The following is a 23,678-nucleotide window of genomic DNA, read 5'->3' on the forward strand; positions in this document are numbered from 1 at the left end:
GCGCATTAACCTGAAGACGAGCTGCGGTCTGTGACTTCGGCCATCATGCACGTACCTCTCTGGTGCACGCAGAGCAGGAAGAGAGTGACAACCAGCCAATACTCCGCGCAGGGTCCACCCAGAGGATTGGCTGATGTTTTTAGTGTTTTATAGCTTCCACAGATGATTCATATTCTTCGTTTTAATGAGAAGCTGACGAACTAATCGGTTGCTATCGGATTGTAAAGAGAAGTTACACTAATTTAACAAAATGTGCATCAGAATGAAATCTCCTACCCGACCTTTAATATGTTTATTTTTTTAGTTAAATGTCTTGCTCAGAGTCAGATGAGAAGATCAATACCACTCCCATGTACAAAATGTGAGCTAAGGAGACGGTTAGCTCAGGTTAGCTCAGTGTACAACATACATTTCCAGTGGTACACAGGTGTGTCGCTAAAATAAGCTAACATGTTATTGATCTTTTCATCTCATCTCATCGCTCCAGGAAGCGAAACATGTTTCTGTTTTCTTTAAAAGCTCCACGCAGGTCACTCTTTCTGCTTCTCTCCCCTCTTTCATCCAAACAGTGAAAACGACAATGTGAAGCACAAAATGTTCATTTTTTTCCGAGCTCACCCTGTTATAGTACGACTTCGGTAGCTGCCTATATAAAGGACGTTTTCAGCAATCCAGGGATTCAGAATGATCAGTATTTAACCTATATGTATATGTATATAATTATATAAATGTATTGGGAGTATATTATTTTTACAGCTTATATTTGGACGGCGTATTTAAATACTTCCGATGACCTCGTAGTGTTTGACTTCGTGTAGCAATAGTCGCTTCTTACCTTCCTTCGAGCTACCTGTACACATCTTAATGTGCTGGACTAATGGTACAACTTTAGCTGTAAGATATATGACAAACCCGTGCTCTTGATATTGTTATTTTTGTTATATTGTGTATATATTTGACATATTGTTCCGTGTCTCTGGTGGACTAAAGCTGTGTTCGTGAATTTTGGTGTTTTTTTTTTTGTTTTGTTTTTTAAAGGTACTGAACGTTGCATGGTCAAAAGCTTTACTGACGTTAATAACAAGGTTCTGTCTCATCTGCCTTTGTATTTCATATTTATGTGTAAAATAAGACTATTTTGTAATTGTGCTCACACACGTTCGCTGTTCCTTTGACTGACAGGTGTAAGAGTTTTCTCCTCCAAAGGACAAAGAGAGACAACATGGCGGTCATTGTCACCACATTTCTAAGTAGCATTTGTAATTTCTTGGATTTGTCCAACAGACTAATCCAAGAAATTACAATTACAAAATGTGAAGATTGAATCTGAGGTTCATTCCTCCAGAGATCACGTTCGCCTGTGACCTCGAAACGCAAAGACAGTTTTTCTGGTTCAAGTGGGGCCTGTTTTTTGATTGGTTGCCTCCTGATCCTGAGCCACGGCCTCAACAAATGTGTTAAACATCTTCCCAAAATATCAGTTATAGTTATAGCTCTGTCTGTTGTGACTCTTTGTCCCCTGGAGGAAGCAGTGCTACGTTGAAAGCATCACCAAACAGACTTTGTATTGATCCCAAGAAATGTACGGTCATAATAAAGTATATAATTTTACATCACGTGTGGCCGCTGCGTCTTTTTAAACATTCATCAAAAAATAATTATGTGGGAAAATAAAACTGAATCTGAGCTTTATTTTAATATTTATATATAAAAAAACGTTCTGCACTCCACAGTGCAAATAGGAGGTCTTAAATGACTTAGCCATGATAACCAGGTGCCCGAACCATCATGCTCCAGTGTGTCCTGGGTCTGCCCCAGGGGTTACATCTCTCAGCTGGCCTGGGAGTGCTGCAGTGTCCCCCCTCAGATAAGCTAAAGGAGGTGGCTGGGGAGAGGGAGGCCAGAGTTTCCTCTTTTTAGGACCGGACCCTGGAAAAGCAGAAGAAAATCAATGGATGCAGAATGGAGAGACAAACAACTTCTTAGAGACTTTAAAGATGTAAATTGTGCATCATCATCATCATAAAAGTGATCCACACGTGAAAAAACCCTGGAAAAGGCTCAGAGGTCAAAAGGTTAAACTCAGCTACTGTAATTTCCTGAAGAAAAAATTATGTTTTTAGCTAAAGATACTCGCACATATCTGATTGTGCAGCTGTTTAAACAACTATTTGCTCTAAAAATAGACCTGACCTCTGGGTCTGCACCGTCACATCTCCTCTCTCCCACGTCTGGAATTCATTCATAAAAACTTCGTCCTGACATTCTGGTGTTTCAAAAAGACTCGACGCTGCAGCCACACTTTCCCAGAATGATCCAGGCTTTGATGGAGCGCTGTAACCCGGCCTCGGCAGAGAAGAGAAAAATAAGTCGGGGAATTGCCCCCGATGGCTTGTGGGAATCTCCCAGAATGACTTTTTGCTTCAGGGACATTCCCAGCATGCAGCTGTGTTTAGCTGTCCAGTAAAATCCACTGCTGGAAATCTGCTATTCCACCAAACACCAGGGACGTTCCACCACACATGTACCGCCGCTCAAATAGTTAAATGTCATTTGTATGTGAAATATTTTGCACTGAAATGAGCTATAAATTCAAACAGGGGGAAAAAAGAGTGCACCCGGGCGGCTCCAGCTGAGGCGATACACATCTCTGGCAGCCAGAGAGTGAGGAGCAGCCGGGGGCCCTGTCAGCACTAAATGGTTTTCAGGCCTGTTTGATGTCACTACAGGAGGTTCAGATCATATTTTTATGGCTGCGCTGAGCAGGTATGAGGAAGCTGTAGGGTACAGAGTGTACAGATACCTGCCTGCTTCAGACACCGTTCAGACCGGAGCCAGATGTTTTACTGTCAGGTTGAAAGTGTATATAATCGTTTCGAGGCTAATGTTCCCGGCAGTCTGAGTTATTTTTGGGTGTTTAAGTAGAAAAAAAAATGGGGCACTCGATCTGTCCTGTTTATTTTACCGAATCCCTCCTTTAAACATCTGGAAAGAGGTTTTATTTATAGATTCAAGTGCTGCACATTTTGACTGTGCTGCTGTTCACTCAGTCCCAATAAAAGCAGGAGTGAAATCCCACATGAAGACAGACATAATAACACGGGGGGCCTGTTCGGACCGTCAGGGCCGCCACTCGATATCAAGTGAACTGAACTGAACTTTTGTTCATTTCTAATTCAGGGAGAGAGAGAAAGAGGAGAAGATACACGGCTCTGGTTAGGTAAACATCCTTGACAGCCACCTGCACGTGAAACCAGACCTTTTCTCCTCCTCCTCCTTAATCTCTGCTGACCTTTGAGTTGGTATCATGGCAGCAAGTCAACCTGCCAACCACATAACACTCAGCCTTTGTTTCAGACTTTGTCTTTTTTTTTATTTAGGAGTGGTAACCATGGCAATTAAGTCTAAAAGTTTGAACCTTTATTATTAAAAAAGTACTATATATAGAGAGGAGGATGGTTTCAGACACAGGCCTGGTCTGACTTTTACTCATCTTAAAGGTCGGGTAGGAGATTTCACTCTGATGCACTTTTTGTTAAATTTGTGTAACTTCTCTTTACAATCCAATTAGTTCGGCGGTTTCTCATTAAAACGAAGAATATGAATCATCTGTGGAAGCTATAAAACACTAAAAACATCAGCCAATCCTCCGGGTGGACCCTGCGCGGAGTATTGGCTGGTTGTCACTCTCTTCCTGCTCTGCGCGCACCAGAGAGGTACGTGCATGATGGCCGAAGTCACAGACCGCAGCTCGTCTGTCAGGTGATGCGCGTCCATGTGGTTGGGAGGCGTGGCTTCGGGGTGAGCTCCGAGAGAAAGGGGCGTGTGTTTACTTTCAAAATCTGGCTGACTCTCACTGAGTTTTCAAAATCTCCTACCCTACCTTTAAGTAAAAAAAAGCTTGATTATGGATCATTAGGGGCATGACTGCATTGACAGATGGGTAGCCACTGTCTCAGATCACTTCCTGCTTACACTACAGCAGATGAGGACCTCTCAAGATGCAACGACAAAGTGGAACCACTGGGCATGGGTGGAGTTTTATGCAGAATTAGACGAATTTACCTGTCGGCTGCTTTGAGTGACAGGTGGGTGCCGCCTTTAGATCACTTCTGATCTGCTGTATAGATCAAATGAGGACCTCAACGTGTGATGACAAAGTGGAAGCATCCTGACTTCAGGTGGACAATGATAGAGTTTTAGGCAGGAGGTGCTGCTGCAGGGACTCATGATGAAACACGGTGCATGCTCTGGTCTTCAGATTCAATCTCCTTACAGGGATTATCACAGCGTACCGGTCATTAGGTCTGAATTACAAAGTCACATTCAGCATGCTGGAGCCTTTCACTCTCAGACTGGTTGATGTTCTCCACCACATACAAGCAGCCGCTCCTTATGAACGTGGGCGAGCTAAGCCTGGGTAATTGCTGGGAACCTTTATGTAGTGACCCTGGGCACACATTCCATACATGCAGCGCCCTTCAATAGCAGGTCTATTAAACACATTTCAACCAAGGTCCCATCAGCCTCTCTGCTGTGTTTTTTTTTTTTTTTTTTTTTTTTGGGGGGGGGGGGGGGGGGGGGGGTCCTTTGTTCCCCCTTGCGGTCCAGCCCCTGTAGTTTGGCAGCTCATCTGAGGGCCTGGGGGCAGATCTCTTGACGCAGCGCTGACAGATCCGCCTGTTCTGGACCGCGGCGATGATGAGAGAGCAGACCAGAGGAAAGTTTATGGGGTGGAGGGGATGGGGGAGGTGGGGGGTGAAAGTGAAGAATGGAGGTAAGGAGAACACAGAGGAGCGCCGCTTTAGATCCTCCGGGGCCCGGGCCTCACACAACGTGGGCCCTCGGTCCTCCCTGCCTCTTCCCTCCTCCATTGCTCTGTCACTCAGGACTAGACTATTTCATTTTAATAAGGCTAATCCCTCCTAGAGGTAAGCTGCTCATCACCTCGCTCCTTTCAGCGAGAGGACAGGATGAGGGTTTGCTCTGCTTGATAGGACAGAAAAAAGTGAAAGGTGAAACTGAAAAGGGGCCTTGACAGCAGCTGTGCTCGGCCTCAATGAGAAGGTTTTTGGGGGGCCTCGCCGGTTTGATAAAGTCGCAGGTGGCGGCGCACCTTTAGCAGTGGTTTATCCTCCAACCAGCCTTTAACAGTGTGCTGATAAGAAGCAGCAGCGGTGATCACTTTGATCTGTGCAGAGGAAGTGGGGTGATACAGTCGGTATTTTAGCATATATGCTATCACCTTCCTCCTGTCAGTGCAGCACTCTGCAGCTGTCAGCAGGAAAGGTGCTTCAGGTGACGTCTCCTCCTCGCTACCTGCTAATACGGCCTCTGTCCTTGAAGGAAACTTTGAAAGATATAGAGTATGAGCTGGGAAAACAATAGGATGGCACCCTCATTTCCTAGACACACAAAACAGGAGTTTGTGGATTTTAATTAAACTTCATCATCTACATCTCAGACTCTTTTGATTTCGCTGACGTCTTCAGTGATGACAGTTTGTTACAGGAAGAAGATTCACAGTTTTGTTTCCAGGCCATGAGCATTTTTCCCGGCAGTGAGAGAGAGAGAGAGAGAGACTGATCGCTTAGATGACAGATCTCATGGGATTGCGTACAAGTCTGGTGTAACAGCAGGACGCTCTTCAATGATGGAGCAAACTGAAAAGTGTGTAGCAATGATGTGCATATTTCACAACTGATGTGCTGTCTTTGAAGTGGAGCAGATGGGAGCATCATATGGTGGTGATGACAGTTGCAGCAGGGGACGAGAATAGAGAGCAAGTTCCAGCTTGAGAACATTACAAAGACACAAGAGTAGCAGCTTTTCTTATTAATAATAATAATAATAATAATAATAATAATAGCCCCTACGGCCTCTCCGACCACCGCCGATTCATTCATACACATTCATACAACAGTGAGTGCACTGGAGACAATGTGGGTAAAGTGCCTTGCCCAAGGACACACAACAATGACTAGGGCAGAGCTGGGATCGAACCGCCAACCTTCCGATTATTGGACAACCCTGCTCTACCACTGCCCAGCTTTTCTTAGCTTAAAAACAGTGGGTTAAATTAGCTTGTTAGCTTTTCCCAGAAAAAAAGCTACATTTCCTTAGTACACCATGCAGCTACTAACACACTACACATGTGCTCACATACAGCTTATCTACTATGCTAATGCTACAAAACCAAATGTGAACAGAGGGACAGCATAGATGCTAATATTAGCATGCTAATCTGCCAAATCAAGATCAGAACATCAGTGTGAACATTAGCACCATGCTACACTACATAGCTTAGAGCCTAAAACCTCCCTGACCTTTCTGAAATGAGGACACACACACACACACACACACACACACAGACTGCTACATGCTGCTGTAGACCTCGCAGGGAGAGGTGGAGGTGGGGGTGGGGGCGACTGGTAAAATGACAAGAATCCAAACTGTTGAGAGCTTTGAAATTAGAAAATTAAAAGGAGTCAAGAGGGAACATTCCACAGCACTGCCCTGGTCACCTGATCTCTTATGAGGTCAAGGGTCAACTAATGAATCCTACCACCAGCCCCTGTGAGGCTCTAAGGAGAAACAGCTTTAGGTCTTACAGCACTGAAACAAAACCTGGAGATTTAAAGTGGAGATAATTTTAGTAACTCAGCGGCTGCAGAGAAGGAGAAGACGCTGGTTTCATTCTTGACTTTTTACATGAAGGAAACACGTCTTTTTTCTGTCCGACTGTCTCTGTTAATATTTCATGCGCAACAAGCTGTTCCTGCTCTGCAGCTGGATGACAATGTGTGAAATGTGCGCAGAGATTTGTGGAAGCAAATCTCAGCGCACCCCCCTCACTCCACCCAAACCCCACCCCACCTAACACCCTCCCCAGCAGGATCAGCTAAGAGGCCAGCCAGAACAATGCCGAGGCAATGGCTTAATTCGCCAGGCCAGATTTACAGCCCCTCCTGCACAGCACCTGCTCACATTGTTTCCCAGGATTTGCCTCAAAAACTTTGAAGAACTTGTGATAAAAATTGCGACCGCAGAGCAATCCGTCCTGTGTAGACACCCCCACGGCTAAAGGTCTCCTTTTATGTTTGGGAAATCTCTTGGACTGGGATGAAGAAGTCAACTGAGGGAAATCTGACATCATGAATACGCTCCATGCCGGCGGGGGTGGCGGGGTTTTTTTTAACGGCCGTGCTGTTGTTGTTGTCGTCCCTCTGAGAGCCTAACCTGCAAACATATTTGCGTTTGTGAGTGTTTATGTTGCACCCAGCATTCTTTGCATGAAGACACTCTGCGTGTGTGCAGCAGCCACATTCCTGAGCTGGCCTGGGAGAAAGTGAGAGGCTCCGCAGAGGACAGAGGGCCTGCAGGACAGAATTCACTGTTTTGTTTTTTTTTGAGTAGGAGATGACTGTAGAGCAGAGGCCCCCTATTGTCACCGGGACCCCGTCGGTGCCTCAGAGGCCATATGGACGCCCGTCTGCCTGCGCTCCCCTCACATCAGCCCATTCTTCCCCCGCCTCCACTCCGTGACAGGACCGTCCACGTGAATGAGTCATGGCCAGATTGAAGTCGACCCCAGCTCACTTCTGCTGAGGAGAATGGTCTGTGGCCATCTTCTTTTTCTTCCCTCTCGCTCTACTCTCGCTTTCCTTTTGAGGCATCTTGGACACAGTATGAATACTTGGCAACAGACAGCTGCCCTTATATTATGCAGTACCCCCCCTTCTCTGTCCCTCTACCCCCTTTTCTGGCAGGATACCGGCTGTCAGTTGGTGACTATAGGTTTGCTGCGCTGCTCTTGACCTGAGGTGGACCCCGCACTCTGAGGCATCCTTATTTTATCCCCATGAAGGAGCGAAACTAATGCAGTTCTAAAAGCTGCAGAGGTCCTGCTTTCAACAGGGAGAAGCAGCATTCACATAAATGTTGTGAACAATGTCACAGAGGTAAACGTTTAGGGGAACATTTTGTTTGGTTTTCCATCAGTGCTTCCTTGTTCCTGTAGATAAAGTACAGCTTCCTGTGATTGGACCAGCCCTTCACCAGAAAAAAAATGTATCATGAGCTCAATATTTCAGTCCCTGAAAACTGAACATGTGAGGTATTTCTCCAGTTGGATCGCTACATATTCACCATACACCCTTACCCTGTTTTTAAGGCCTATCCATAATCAGTCAGTTTATGCCAAATCTAAATAACCGTGGGTAAAAACGAAACTTGCAGCAAGAGAAAACAAAACAGCTCAGGGTGTCAGGGGGACGTGAACCTGAAGCACATAATGCTACAGGTTCAAAACCAAACTAAAAACTAGGACCCACTGTTCACTGAAACAAATCCATAGACGTTAAATAAAGATGGACAAAAACTGTCCGTGATGTCACCACGAAGGGTTCTGAAAAGGCCCAACCATCTTGGCAGTGCCTGACTCCGCCTACAATCTGATTAATCCAAATATAGGAGGAGCTAAGGTGGGCGGGTTGAGACCTAGATGTCAGTCAAAGTTGCATACTCTGCAACATGCATAACTGTAAGTCCTAATACGTTAAAAAAACTTCACTCCACTCTTTTTGCAGGAGTTAGGTAGACCTCCACACACATTCAGAAGCGCTCATTGAGAATCCGTGGATGACACCACAGAGGGTTAATCCATCTTAATTTACAATCTAAGATCAAGACACGTGCTGCGAGATTATTTCTAGTTTACAAATGGTGACTAATGGTTTTTGCATTAGACCCCAGGCGGTGACTTTGATAACATACCAAAGGCACTTTGAACGACACAAGATAGATATCATGAAATTAAAGAGCCGTATAATGACTTCCTGCCAAGGTCGACTCTTCGAGGTATTCCAAGCTGCATCCTCAGGGAGCGGAGCTGCGGAGGGCACTAATGGATGGCATTAGCCGGTAACAAGATCCCACAGGAGTGAGGGGAAATCATCTATTGGTGACCCTGAAGCCCTATAAACCAATAACCATCTCTAATGTTGATGGCAGAATCAATGTAATTAAATGTTGACTGTAATCCTATATTCAATCCTGTAAATCTACACACATGTAGGTGAAAAACAATGATTATAAATGCTTCAAATTATGATAAAGATACAACCAATAAATAACAAACAACAATGTTTTCTGGATGGTATTTTATGTGTTCCTCAGTGTATGTGTGCACTACGAGGAATTGTGTGTGTCTGCAGGCCCGTGTGTCTCAGCTGGCTTTCCTCCAGCGCCAGGAAATCACTGTACAACTTCCTGTTCACCTCCAACTTTTTGCTTTTTTGCTTCTCAGACTCCTGTGGACAAAACCAAAGAAGAAGAAGAAGAAGAAGAAACCGGTCATAAACAAGTAGCAAACAGGGCAACCTTGAAAATGTTTTATCACATTTGATGACCAAACTTTAACTTTATCTGAATTCATACTGCAGCTTAGCTGTGAAAAGGTTTAGCTTCTATAGTTAGTAGACAGACTGCCAGGCACTGCCTGTCAATAACTTCCCTATCCCCCCCAGTGCCCGGGATCAAATAACCATCTGGATGAATTAAACATGAGGAGGGGAGAGATAATGACAGAGGCGCTGAGAGAGAGACGAGAGCATGAAAGAGGGACAGGCTGCTCCGGCTGTTTTTCAGCATCAACTTTGCACCAAAACGCTTTTTAACTGGGTCAATGAGAAACATTTGTAGGTCATTCTGTCCGGCAGCTGTCGGTGAAGTCAGGAGTGTTGGAGTGCAAAGACCCGTTCAAGGCCAATGTGACAAAACACTGATGGCTGGGAGAGGAACCATCATGCACATACTGGATTAGCTGCGTTACAATTCAAAGACGTCAGGTGCAGCAGGACTTTACCTGAGGGGGCGGGATACTGACTATTCAGATATAAATAAGGCATTTCACTGTTTTGATGCATACTGGCTCCTTTTCATCAGTTTAGAGTTGAAATCAACAGCTTACCACTTCCTTCTTGAGTTTCTCCGCCTCCTGTTTGTTTAGCCCTTGTTCCCACAGTCCACCTCTCTTCAGGTAATCCTGCAGTCTGTCAGTCTCCGACCCAAAGCGCTTCTGCACATTAGAACTCTGCACACACAGCACAGGAGAGGGAGGACATTGGTTCTAATGTGTGGCGTGTACTGCAGCAGACATGTCTGTAAGGTTGTTCTTTTGCCGTGGAGTCATTAGTAAACGGACAGCTCACAGTGAGTGTGTAGGAGCTGGCCGGGCTGCCCTACCTCTTTCCTGGAAGGATTGTAGAGGGTCTTTGGTATTTCAATAATGCGAAGCATTCCAAGGTCGTCAGCCACGGCCAGGAAGTGCTGCTTTGCTGTAGGTATGAAACAATCCACATTTGAAAAACAAAAACAACTTATCAGCAAGGGCAGGCACATGCTGTGTCTTTGGAGGAGCAGCTGAGGTCACTGCAGAGAGCCTCTGGGTATGAAAAAGACTTAAAGATATTTTTGATGCTACACAAAGTCCATCCTGTTATTTAAATATGACTAATTAAAACAATGCAAATAGATCCTGGGTAAGAGGCAAGAGCAAGCAGCAGCCTCCGGGGCTCAGACTTGAAGCCCATGAGGAAGTGTCAAAACTTGTAATTCATGCCGCAACCACTGGGGGCTGGCTGTAAAAGCGAGACATTTCCCATAGACTCCCATGTTAAAATGGCCGACTTCACAGCAGAAATGACTCTGGTCTCAAATGATAGGTTCCCTTTTAGTGTCGCGGGGTTGTACCGTATCACAGCGCGAGTTTCCTGCTTCTACGATCGCCCGCCCCCCTAAACTGTGCTTGTGCTCCCTCCCTTTGTCCATATTTGGAGTTTTGGCGGACGTGACGCTGTCAACATGGCGGCGGTCAGAGCGTCCCGGAGCCTCCCACCGAGCCTCAGAACGGCTCTTCAGAAACAAACGGGTGACGTCACGGAAGCTCTGTCCATAGTTTTTACTGTCAATGGGCAAGAGACTAATAACATTTCAAGATTCATTTACTGAATCCTTTTTGCAAAATTAGTCTAATACGGGACAATCTTCATCTTCTACTTTTGGCTTGTTCCCATCAGGGGTCGCTACAGGGAATCTAACTCCATGTCCTCTTTTAGCACATCCATATATCTCCTCTCTGGCCCATGTCCAAACCACCGTCCATCTGTTATATCTGACTCCAACCTGAGCTGTCCCTCTGATGTGCTCGTTTCTAATCCTCGTCACTCTTTCTAAAGCCAACCTCAACATCTTCATCTCTGCTACCTCCAGCTTTGCCTCTTATCTTTGTCTCACTGCTACAGTCTCTAAATCATACAGCACAGCTGCTCTCACTACAAACACTGCCTGCACTCAAATACGAAAGACTAAGTCAAAAGTGTTGTGTTGTGCACCAAGGAGGCCAAAGAACTCACGGGCGGCAGTCCAGGCTCTGATGCAGGTGATCCTGGTGTTGGTGATGTGTGCGTGGACATGCATGGGTTCGCTGATTTTTTCCAACAGGTTCCACACTTCGATGCTTCCGTCCTCTTTCCCAATGAAGAAAACAGCCGGCCGAGTCGGGGACCAGCAGCCTGCGGTGCACTCGTGCTCAGAGTTCGGCGACAATATGATGGGACCGTCCTGGGCGTCACAGCAACAGAGTCGGTCTATTTAACATGTAGTTAAGGGAATCGATTATTCGATCAAAAAGTGTTGTTACCATGACTTCCTCCTTCCAGATGGCAAAGTTGCAGTTTCCCACCGTCAGAACAATGTCTCTGAAGAAGGGTGATCGCTGTATTGTGTTCACAGAGCAGTGATGAGTTCTAAAACACAGAAGGGGTTTGCTATCTGGGAAAAGAAGAGAAAATCCACAGTTTGACTTGGCAGTCATTTGTTTCCAGGGCAATCAACAGTGTACATCCACAGAGGCTGCCAAACCAAGGAGCTGCTGATGGGTGGTTATTAAAATCAGTTCACTTACTGTACAGGTGACCGGAGTCGTCTTTCTCTATTTTCCAGTCAGTGTAAATAATTTCTCCACACTGGCAGCAGAACATACAAATGTAAGTTATTATGGACGCAGTTAAAAGTTAAATATTGCTTAATGTTGACTTTCATAGTAGAAATATTTACGTCTGTTCCAGCATAGAACTTAGTGTTGACATCATCCAGACCCCTGAGTCCACTTTTGGCTGAGGGTGCGCTGAGCTGGCTGTATTCTGGGGTGACCTCTGCCTTTGCCTCATTTTCATCAGAGTGTTCTGAAAAAGGGGGAAAATGAGGTCAAAAGTTCTGCTCATACGATATTATTTAAAAATTCATGGGCCTTTTTCAGGAAGTTTAGAGAAACAGCCTGATTCCTTATTATCAGAGTTACTTTATATTCAAAATAGGGAAATAACAGGCTGAACAGTGACGTTGGTGCAGTCTGCTCTGTAATCTGAGCACAGAAGGACAAAGGGGCGGGAGGTGGGGGTGGCCGAGGTGAATGAGTTGGTAAGGGTGGGTGGGTGGGGGGGTATGAGGTAAAGAAAGGTATAACAGGTAGAGGTGGCTCGGCTGCGACAGGTTGCTCGTGGTGGATGCTGTTTCCATCACAAAAGCCCAACTGTCCGTCAGGGACAGACCCCCCCCCCCCCCCTCTCCACCTGCAGACATCAAGTCTCACTCTGTTAGATTAGAGCTTGAAGGTCAGAGCAGATTACCCCCATCACACATCTTCTAAATCCACTTTCCCACTTCTTAAGATGTGTGTAAAGATATGAGATAGACAGCTACGGGTATTGTTTGGCCACACTGCACTGCTGCTCATCACTGCTGATCAGTAAAAATCACGGAGCAATGCAATTACATCCAGGGCGCGCTCAATCACTGCCAGTCAAACATCTTGAGCGGCACCAACATATTAATCACACAGGGGTTCATTAAAGCCTTGATAACAGAGCGCCTGACTGGCTGTAGATTTATTGCCTGCACTGGTGAGCATATTAATTCTATAACCGCCAGCCACCAAAGCTGTGTTTATGGAGGTAGACCTTCAGCCGGACAAAGACAGGCCTCTTCTTGACCAGCCAGGACACACACGATCATCCTCTGGCCCACGAGGAGCCTGAGCAGCATATTGCAAAGAGCTGACAGTCAGCAGGGCCAATGCTCCGCAACTATGAGGGCCTTGTTTTGGAAGTATCACTTAATAAAGTGCTATGAAACCAGAGGAGAGAGAGAGAGAACCTGAGGGCAAATGAACTCTGCACCACTGATCACTGTGCTCAACCATCCAAGGCAGAATCCAACAGTGCACGTAGACTCAGCTCTGACAGGAGATAGTTGTGTCTAATGGTGATTGTTTGGTCTCCTCACTTTGTATTGTGTCGTAAAACAATCACCTGGGATCTCACCTCAGATGACACAATATCAGGTGCCATCGAACGGCAAGAGCGTTCCGGCTGCAGCTTTTTACAATAATACTTCCTGTTTCATCACACTCAGAACGACCAGACGGCCATCTGTCTGATCACACCGCCATGTTTTTATGGTATATGGTGTCGTAAATGAGGAGGACTGGTCAGATCCAGCACAGCAGACTGAAACAGGCTTCAGGGTGAAATCTTTACCTGCGTTAGTGCTACTGTTACAGGTGTAGTGTTCGAGGCTGAACTTCAAAGGAGCGTACTCTCCACTGGAATGGATATTTGGCAGAGAAACCTGACATGTGACAGAGGAGGAGGAGGAGGAGGAGAAGTCTGAGACCACTGAAGACTTAAAACAAACTCAATGTATGCTAACACAGAAACACAGAAGGAGCTTTTACTTAGTCTGGATTCACATCGGCTATAAGCCAAAGTCACAAATCATGAATATTTAATTTAATGCCTTATTTGGTTATGTTCAAAGGATTTAGCAGGAGGAAGGCAAACAGCTAAGCCAATTTGATTTCTTTAAAAAAAAGGGCTGTTTAATTTATGCAGCTTAGTCCAAAAAGGAAATAAATGTCATAAAATGTCATGAAAATGTTATATTTATTAAGAGATAATATAATTATTTACCACTGAAAACAGCTGCTAAATAAGGGACCAAACAAACAACGTTACCCTGAACAACGGCTTCCAGGTCCGGTCCAGGTGTTTGAACATCTCTGACACAAAGGGCGTGTTCAGTGCAGTTTGGTCCCCGTTCTGATTGCTCTCTGTCACCATGTGGCTCAGGATTTTAGGCTTGCGCACGTCCCAGAACATCACAGTGCTGTAGAGGGACAGACAAACACGGACATGGATTCATACAGACCCTGAAGTCCAAAGCTTATACACGCTAATATAAGCATGAATAACACAGGCAGGATAGAGCCTAAAAAGAATACCAACCTATTAGGATCTAAAACTTATATTGTGAACACATTTATCTTCATGCAGCTATGTTTTTAAAAGACATGCTGTATTTGAAGTGGAGATGTGTGTATAAGGCCTACCAATCAGGAGAGCAGGTGACAACCTGAACACAAATGTTGTACAGGTTCTCCACCGGTGCACCCAACCTGGTCACCTGATCAGAAAGAGAGAGAGAGAGTAAATAAATACACAAATGCCTGCAGCAGCAATATTACTGAGGAGCTGATGGGAAAGAACCAGGGCTCCTGAAGATATACGGCAGGTCTACGTTTCCCCTGGGGGCACTTTGATGATTGCCTTATTTTACTTATCCTGATGAGTGAAGGCAGTTGAGATGATTGATAACAGTTTGCCATATAGAGATGAGGAAGTCAGACTGTAGTCTTTTATTGAACCTGTGTAAGACTGGCATTTATTTATTGTGTGTGGACATTTAATTTAACAGACCCGATGCCACAATCCATATTTTCCCTTTTTACGTGGCGAATCTAATTCTTCACAGAACAAGCTTCTTACACCCACACACTTACATCCTGTTTGCATTCTAGCAGCCATTAATGTTATACAGTATTCCAAAACCAGATAGTGAAATCCTTGTGCCAACAGGAGATATGACTGTTACATGTGAGAGATTATAATAAAGTCTTACAGGTTGCAACACAATGTTTACATTAGATATGACAAATACTAAAGAACGCTTCGCCTAAACCACTGTAAAGTTCCTTTTATCAAGAGGCCGAGTGAAATGCAGGCGTTCTTGTGAAAAGGTCATGAAACCAGACATGTGGTTGCTGATTCCCTCCAACAAATCCCCCCCACCCCCCAGCTGCCCGTCAGCCCCGCGTACCTCGAATGTTGGTGGCAGCCACTGGACATCGGTAATTGGGGCTTTGTGGCTGCTCTCTAAGGCTGACACAGCACAGTGGCGCACGGCAGGAGTCTTAATCACTGCATCGTCATCAAGGTCCTGGTGGGAGGGTGGACACAGAAAGCACAGCATACACCTTACAGCAAACTGACAATTCAATCAAACAAACAAAACAAAAAAACAAGGCTGTGCAGCTCTACAGCCATCCAAACTGCTCCGTTAGACCTAAAACTTAAACATAATGCGAAAGACAGGATGTGATCATGAAAAGGCAAATGGCATACTCGTAGTAGTAAATATAAAGACATAAGCCCCTGACTCATTGATCCGGCACCAACATTGTGCTATTCCAGGATTATACTGTATCATATTACATGTTTCTGTTGTACCACCCTCAGCATGTCTGCAGCTGATGTAGCTGATTGTAGATCATAATCAAGCTGTGCTACTATTAAATTGCAGGCTAGTTTTTTAAATACTTTGCTTTAACAGTGTTCCCTTTCCATCGGAGCTCTCCCACAGCCCTGTCCCTCACGGTGCAGTATTAGTATGTAACGCTCCATTTCTGCAGACTGAGGGTGATTCAACCAACACCGAGGCCACAGAGACACGCAGGCATGTCGTCCTCCAGCATGCTAACAACGTGCCGCCCCTGTTGGTTAGCAGAATGCTGAATGACATGCAGCAAGTACGGTAGTTTCACTCCAGCGTAGCAGGTGCGAAGTAAAGAAAAAACCCAGAAACTACTATGAGAGATTATGGATTACTGTTAAGTGTCTGACTTATTCAAATGGACAATATTTAATAACTTTTCCAGTGAGATACGATCTGTGTAGCACAAAAATAGAACCAACACATGGCAGCTTGCCAGTTCTAGCTCATCGATATATATATAACTCTAGAAGACAGGTTTGATTAAGAGGTTAAAATATCTACTTGACAGCGTTGTATGCTACTTCTAACTTCTAAGTTAGTTGTGTTGTGCTCCTGCAGGCTATAATGGTGTGAATAAAACTCAAAATCTATAAAAAGCCTGATAAGGCAGCAACAGGTGCTGGTGCAGCAGAGCTTTTCACAGCACCCGACATCCAAATAAAACAAAACCTTTTAGCGGATACAACAGCCTTTGTTTAAAGTGCAAACAGGGCAGCGGTCTGATTTGCCTGAGTGTTATCTTCTATGTGGGGGACAATCTACGGTGGTAGTGGAGTCACTTGTGTAACAGCTGGCAAATGTGAGCTGATGCTGTTGACTCTGGGAAAATAAAGTGCAAACAGGCACAAAGGAGGACGGAGGGAGGTGCTGAGGGTGGGAGCATGGAGGCGAAAGAGAAGCAGCGGTGAAGGAAGGAGTGGGATGGAGACAGCTGTTGCACTGTAGAGGCAATAAAAGCACACAAAGCAAACGAGCGCTGGATGATGGGGGGGCATATGTGTCTATTTAAATGCAGCAGTAGGTGGAGGATGTCAGCGGAGGTCAGGCACAGAACCAGACGTCTCAGCACGTCACAGTGGATTTAATGCACTTGCTATGTTGTGGGTTTTACTAAGCTCTGTTGTCATGTATCATTACCTGCATCTCCATCTTTATTAGTCTACACCAGCTCATTTAAACAAGGCAGATATTCCACAGAAAAAGAAAGCAGTCATCAGATTTCATTCAATTAGCCCGCCTCAGTCTGACTGGCATGTTTGCACAGGACCTGATTGGCTGCTTTTATTCTGTCAGTAGGCTCATGTCATGATATAAACTGACTCCAGAGGTTTACTCCTTGCTTTAGCACATTTGTAAAAACAACTTGTGGCTGGCTTGAAAAGTGCCATTAGTGCCACTGCATTCCCATCTAATGAAAGAGTGAGGGTGAGGAGAGAAGTTATGAGTCAACCAATCATCATCTCACTCTGTCATAAGAGAACAACCTGTTTTTACAGCAAATACGCCGCCCGCGCTGATAAACTGAGGACCCAGAACTGAAACTGACATCATCACCGAAGTCCACGACGCAGAGAGAGCATGTATCACTGTATCAACAGCAGCGTCAGGATATGGGTACTCACAAATATGTTGACGGAGGCCTTTTTACTGCTAGGCTGCGTTCCCTGTATGTACGTGACGTGAGTAGAAATGTCCCAAAGCACAACCTGTGGTCGAGACGCCGGAATGAGAACAGAAAACTTTTTTATATTCAAATAAAAAAAAACAACAAATTCTTGAGTTAAAAATGAGCACCTGGCCGTTCGAGCAGCCGCCAACGATAATATTTGGATTCGAGGGGCAGAAATCAAAGGCAAAAATATCATCTGGGCACTCCAGGAGCAACTGTAAAAAAAACAAAACACAGAAAACCACACACACACACACTATAAATATTACATTTCAAAGTAGACATTTCCATGTATTGGGTGCTTGCCATCCCAAGTATTTATTTATTCAAGTCTCTCCATACAAGGTTCAGTGTTTAATCCACAAAACCATGTGCATACAGCGGATTCCATTTCATCAAGGAGTTAAAAAAAGACCCAGAAGATGGAGGACAGCAGCACAAAGTGGCACATTTTTCAACCTCATGATTAAATGTGTGCACGTTTATATTAAGCTGCATTAAAGTATAACAATCCTGCAACAATCAATAAGCTTATTCACTTATTTTATGTCTCGTCGTGCAGATGTACATCGCACAGAACTCATGTTACTTCTGAGTGATTTAACGGCTCAGTTTTATTGATCGGGTTGCTGGGTCAGATCAATGGAGCCACTCAAATTTTCCTAAAGTAAATAACGGCGTTGAGCGGAGGCACGGAGCAAATCTGGCCGGCCTTCTGAGAGTGTAACAGATACGAGGTGAGAAGGGGGAGAAGTGACTTGAGAAATGTTTTTTCTACTCACACTCAGACGTGCTCTCATCTACTTTTCATACCTGGGGATTAGAGGGATCAGAGAAGCTATAGAAGACAATGAAAGCAGGTCGGACCAAGAGCTCCTCCTGTTTCCCCTTCAAAGCCACGGCGATCACACCTGTCACATCAAAAATACATTAAAGACACCAACTCAGCAGCATAAACACAGAGGAGGCTGTGTTTATGTTTTCTGAGACATCGTCGGATCAACTCTGACACCTTTTTTTTTTAAACATTACATCGGTCAATGTTTAGAAACTAACTTATATATAAATCTGTTACCATGGATGGTGGGATGCCAGTGAACGCTGCCTACGCTCTTGTGCTTGCTGTACATCTGGTCTGTAAAGGCCTGATGAAGCGATAACCCTTTAGAAACCTTCCCAGACCAATCACCGTCCTCCTCTGTCGACAGAGCCTTCAGCTCATCAAAGAAGACGTTGGTGATCACTTCCTGCTGAAGGGCCAGTAAAACGCTGCAAGAATCAAACACAAACCTGAGTGTGACTGCTCATAATGTTCTCTCACAGGAAGCAGCAACAATGAACACAGCTTAAATATGTCAGAGAGCGAGTGCTGTGGAGTCATTCAGCTTTTGTCCTACTTTCTAAAGTGACTTTCCTTCAACCTCTGGAGAGTTTACTCCTCTAAGACAGTTTACTGTAATAATTCACTGTACCTGGAGGTCACTGTGCTGCAAAATGTATTCAGACTCTCAGACTGCAGGATGCTTTCTACTTCCTCCTTGCTAAACACTCTTGGAACGTACTGGATGGCGAGATTCCTCAGAAATTTCCTGCAGAAAGGACACAATGTATCACAGGGAGAGGAGTTACAACTAGAAAAAGGCATTTCCTGAAAAAAAAGTTTGATTGCTGCAGCTGAAGCATTGCTTTGAATGCTGATGTGACGGATTGCTCTGAATTGCTGGAGAATCAGAGCAATTCAGAGCTTTGTATGCCTCTGTGTGTCAGCCTGTTACCATGGTAACAGCAGAGGAGACCTCAAAAACCACACCGACTTTGAGAGCCTGGCGTGCAGAAACGATTCGGAATTAGAAAATTCTGCATACAAGTTTGATAGAGCAGCATCTAATGAGCGTTTTAAGACTAAATGGAGTCTGTAGCTTGACATTTGTAGGAGGAGATACATTTGGCAGATGACCCTCGTTGAAGGGCTCTCTCTGTCTGTGCAGAGCAGTGTAGTGATCTGTGGGCGTACCTGTGAGTCTGAGCACTGCTGCTCTGCAGGGTGGGAACAGCCTGCGTCCCGCAGTCCCTCTGCATCTGTGTGATGCTGAATCTGCTGTCTTGGTAGGAAGCACACTCCAGGTAGTGTTCCTTAGCATCTGCAGCGCTGCAGTCAGAGAAGCTGACCGCTTTGCCAACCTCCCTCTGCAGTCTCACATACCTCCACCCCAGCTGATGATGACAGGACAGAATTAAAACATCATGAAAAATGTTCAGACCAGATCAATTTCAGGTTTTTTTTTGTTTTTTTTTAAATATACTGCAGTGCCTTTTCTCTGGTCTGCCCGACAGATTCCTCGTCTACTTCCTGCTCACTGCCCAGAGATATCCATTCCTTCGGTTCTGGGGTTTTATTGATTTCAGTCTCTGCCTCCTCTTGTGTTTCAGGCTCTGGGGGCTGCAGATCACAGACAGAATTACAACAACAGCATAATGAACATCAAACACAATAGTCTGAATTATTTCTGATAGTTCTAACTGAAACCCTCATATGTGCTCAGGCTTAAGTGAGAATATCTTGTTGAAATCAAAATAAAATGTAGTATGTTGCTGTCATTTTACCTTGAGCATCCTTTCCTTGGCTTCTGGCGTCACAACCAGGTAGAAGCTCACACCATATGTGAAGTCTCGGTCAAACACCAGAAGGAGCTCCTCCTCTGGGTAGTCCTGTCAGAGAGAAGAATGAACGGATTTAATTACGACAGAGAGGCAGTTCACAGGAGTAATTTGGGGCACGTTGTGTGTCTCACAAACAAAGACCACACAAACACTGAGAGCGGGCCTTGGCTACAGAAAGCTGGCATTACTTATGCTTTAAAACTGATGAGTTTCTCTCTGGTCTCATTAGAGTAATGGGCTATAGGGAGCATAAGTGCATAAAGTATGAGTGGCGGTTAGCATGTTTTTAATCTAGATCAGACAGAGAGGAAATTAGGTTACAGCGCTCCTTCCCACAGCTCTCGGACGGGGTCTGTGCCTCATCACGGTGTCTTGAGGGTATTGTCTGAGAGACCTGTGCGACAGTGGATCCGCCTTACCAGCACGATCTGCCTCGCAGGGGTGAAATCGGACACTGTGGCTCTCATCCTCATGTCCTGTATGATGTCGTCTTTTTTCAGCAGCTTGTAAGGGTTCTCCCGTGTGACGTCTTCATCGGTGCGGCACCCAAAGAGCTCCTGGGTGGCTGAGGTCAGGACCAGGGGGAAGATATCCTCAGGGTGATCTGGATCAGGAGAGAGCTCACAGTCAATGGGAGAAACACGATGGATAAAGGAAGTTTGGGGAGACTGGACAGAGGTCGTGATGCAGGATATTGAATTTCTGCCAATAAGCTTTGGCCGATACATATGTTTCTCTTGTCTATCGGTCTTATATAGTGGACAAATTCAAATAAGCCAACACTGAATAATTGTAACTAACATTAATAAAGCAGAGAAGCTTCAAATAAAAACAACCAGGGAAGAAGACCTTGGGGAAGACATCCAGAAACACATTTAAAAACTGCATTTTCTACACGAGCCAAAGCCTGTACACTCGGGCTGGATGTAGAAATAATCAGTCCTCAGTCATCAAGAAGTCACTGGAGTCTGTGACACAGACACTCCCTCCCCCCCCACTGTCCTGATCAAACACACAGTACTGCCTCTGATCCTTCACCTGCCCCTCCCTGTGGGGAGGACCCCTCTACAATATCACAGGATGAAATGCAGCCCATGTGAAACTGTGGCCAAGAAGCTTCTTCTCCTCTGGCATCTGAGAGGAACATCAATTATGCATCAACTGAGCGCTGCTGCTGGAGATATTCGAATAGGACTCTTACTATGAAACAAAACAGACAATGCATGTAGACTCAGAGGCCAGGCTCAGTCCAGGGCATCCTACAGTAAACAGGGCCCTGCATAATGATAGTTTTCATCCTGCCTGCGGTCTCTCTCTCTCTCTCGCTCTCTCTCTCTCTTCAAAGTCTTTCCACAAGGTTGCTGAGGGGACGCCGGGAATGCTCAAGTACAGCTTAAGTAACCACTTCCCAGCTGGGTGTGTCAACCTTTTTCACTCACACCACTTAGGCCTCATGCCAAATCATTGTAGTGGAAACTCACACCCTTCATTTTGCAGAGTTATGTGTCAACTATAGGCCATTCACATTCATGGGAAATATTTGCTTGGGAGACAAAGAGAGTGCGATGTGCGATGTTCCATATCCCTCAAGAATGCAATTAAACTACATTTGTAGGCGGCGTCAGAGACGCTGTGAACTTGTCGGGTCGCTTTCCTCCTTCATAATTCAACAAAGGCAGATATTTATACTGCACCACATCATACTTTACTCAGTTTGTGGTCATCTCTGGTGACATTTGTCAAGCATTTTCAATGACTTTTAAACAAATATATTTGAGTAAACCAACATGTTGATGAAGATGCTCAGTCATTTTCATTCAAAGGGTTAAAGTTAGAACTGATAAGCAGCAAAACATCTTCAAGAAAACTCTGCAGATCCAGTTGCCTCGCTTCAACCCTTTGAATGTGAACCAGCATGTTGCTATTGAGACAGAGACAGCTGGAAGGCACCAGGTTACCTTCTGGATTTTAATGGGAGGACATGGTCTTGGGTTAAGTTTACGGCTAAGGTTGGGTTAAATTAAGCATTTAGCACTCCTAAAGGAAAGTTTGTACACACAACAAGACACAATGACCTAATCCAGAGTGAAAGATATGCTTCCAGTGACCTGCACATGACCAAAAGCATCGCTTCAGGGTCGGTATGCTGAACGTAAACCAAACCGTGACAATGGGGGCCTACAGCTGAGTCCACCCAGAGGCTACGCTGGGGTAAACCAAAAACAATGCATGCATATAGCTTTTCTGACTTCTGAAAGAAATCTCAGCCCGTTACATCACTCCTTCAGAGTGAGACGGGAATCCAGCATCAGGATAGCAGAAAAAAACATTTCTTACCTGGAGGAGGAGGTGTGGGTGACTGAGTCTTCCCTCCTGAGAAGAAAATATCGGTCTGTCACTATTTTATTAACCTCTTCATTACAGATCAAACAAAATAGAAACATGTTAAACACACCTTTCTTCTTCTTGCCTGCGCTGCTTTTTGCACTTTTGGATCTCTTAGGTGGCATCTTTGCTCTGTGGATGGCAGCTTTAGTAAAAATGTGAAAGATGACAAATTTTCTTATATATATGTGTGTAGATATATTTTTTAAATTAATCTACACATTCATATTTTGCTGATCAAGTGTATGTGTGAAACTCATACACGATAGACTACAGACAGCCCAACAACACTGCCTTAGATGTTATTACCCGTGCATGTGGCGACATCTTGTGGACGATTATAGAATTGCCTTTCCCTAGTTACCAGAGACAATCATGTCTTTTTACAGTGTACCCCAGTTTGTAATTGCTTGAATAGTTATAGTTACTGACACTGAGTTGGAGAACAAATGTTCAAAATACTTCTTATCTTTGAATCTTTAACAAATTTATTGAAAATATATTACAATAAAGCTGTACTGTTAATAAAAACCTTAAGTGCAGGCTACTTCTACAGAATTATATATTATTAACGTACAATATGTTTGGTTATGAATTATTTCTTCATGTTGTTGGTGCTGTAAATTCAGCTCACAGTCAGGTGGTCAGAGAGTTGGAAAGAAGAGCTACTACTCAGAGCCTACAGCCTCACTGAGGATGTTTAATGTTATGGTCCTGAACTAATCCCCCCTTAAGCCATATTTACAGGAGGCTGAACCCAAAAGTTCAGCTTTTAGACTGATGACAGTTATTAATGCTAATATGGAAAAGTAATGCTGTTGTTTATCTGAGGTTTCATTAAACCTAATACTAAGATCCGGTGCAATGTGATGATTTGTTATGATGTAAAACAGCATAAAAAAGAGGGGGTACTAACTTTTAACACGAATAAATAAATATTAAAGCAGAAGACAATAACACAAACAGCATCCGTTCTTGGTAAAGTGTATGTTAAGTTAAGTATAAGCATGCCAGACGTCTTATTTACATCCACAGATGTTAGCTAACTTTAGCAAGCTAATGTTTTTATTACCTAGCTAATTAGCATGGCTACAGATCATTAAACAAACTCTACGGAGCAGCGGTGATAATGTCTGTTTATGTCTGTGGGTGAAGCTATTTTAAGCGAAGAGTTTATAGACGAGTAAATCAAGTTTTTTTTAACCCTTACTTTAGCTTGAACTCCTCTTCAGCAGTGACACTGTTTGGTTGCCATTAGTTACAGGAGTGCGCCGACAGAGAGAGAGAGAGC

The 23,678-nt window shown here is 44.5% G+C and overlaps 1 protein-coding gene across 1 annotated transcript; it reads right to left on the minus strand.

Annotated features, from left to right (window-relative positions):
- Positions 1–9,173: 9,173 nt before the first annotated feature.
- Positions 9,174–23,675, minus strand: dnai3 (dynein axonemal intermediate chain 3). Its single transcript, XM_028403966.1, has 23 exons — positions 23,598–23,675; positions 22,458–22,519; positions 22,340–22,375; positions 20,422–20,606; positions 19,946–20,050; positions 19,645–19,781; positions 19,356–19,544; positions 18,814–18,930; positions 18,417–18,610; positions 18,155–18,252; positions 17,467–17,556; positions 17,295–17,378; positions 15,217–15,336; positions 14,450–14,523; positions 14,076–14,226; positions 13,599–13,689; positions 12,118–12,245; positions 11,966–12,026; positions 11,702–11,832; positions 11,415–11,622; positions 10,246–10,337; positions 9,971–10,093; positions 9,174–9,311 (listed from the first exon to the last, which is right to left on the minus strand). Exons 2-23 carry the CDS (start codon positions 22,510–22,512, stop codon positions 9,174–9,176), a joined length of 2,607 nt encoding a protein of 868 aa, XP_028259767.1. The 5' UTR covers positions 22,513–22,519; positions 23,598–23,675.
- Between the last annotated feature and the right edge of the window lie 3 nt (positions 23,676–23,678).

Source organism: Parambassis ranga, chromosome 4 (assembly GCF_900634625.1).
Source record: "Parambassis ranga chromosome 4, fParRan2.1, whole genome shotgun sequence".
NCBI lineage: Eukaryota > Metazoa > Chordata > Actinopteri > Ambassidae > Parambassis > Parambassis ranga.

Bases quoted from the DNA above. Each gene is read 5' to 3' on its own strand.
- dnai3 (XM_028403966.1), bottom strand. From the start codon at position 22,512: ATGCCACCTAAGAGATCCAAAAGTGCAAAAAGCAGCGCAGGCAAGAAG. The intron at 18,611-18,813 runs GTACAGTGAATT...TGATTCTTGCAG, and splicing joins TGCAGCACAGTGACCTCCAG to CGTTTTACTGGCCCTTCAGC. The intron at 14,227-14,449 runs GTAGGCCTTATA...GTCCCTCTACAG, and splicing joins GTCACCTGCTCTCCTGATTG to CACTGTGATGTTCTGGGACG.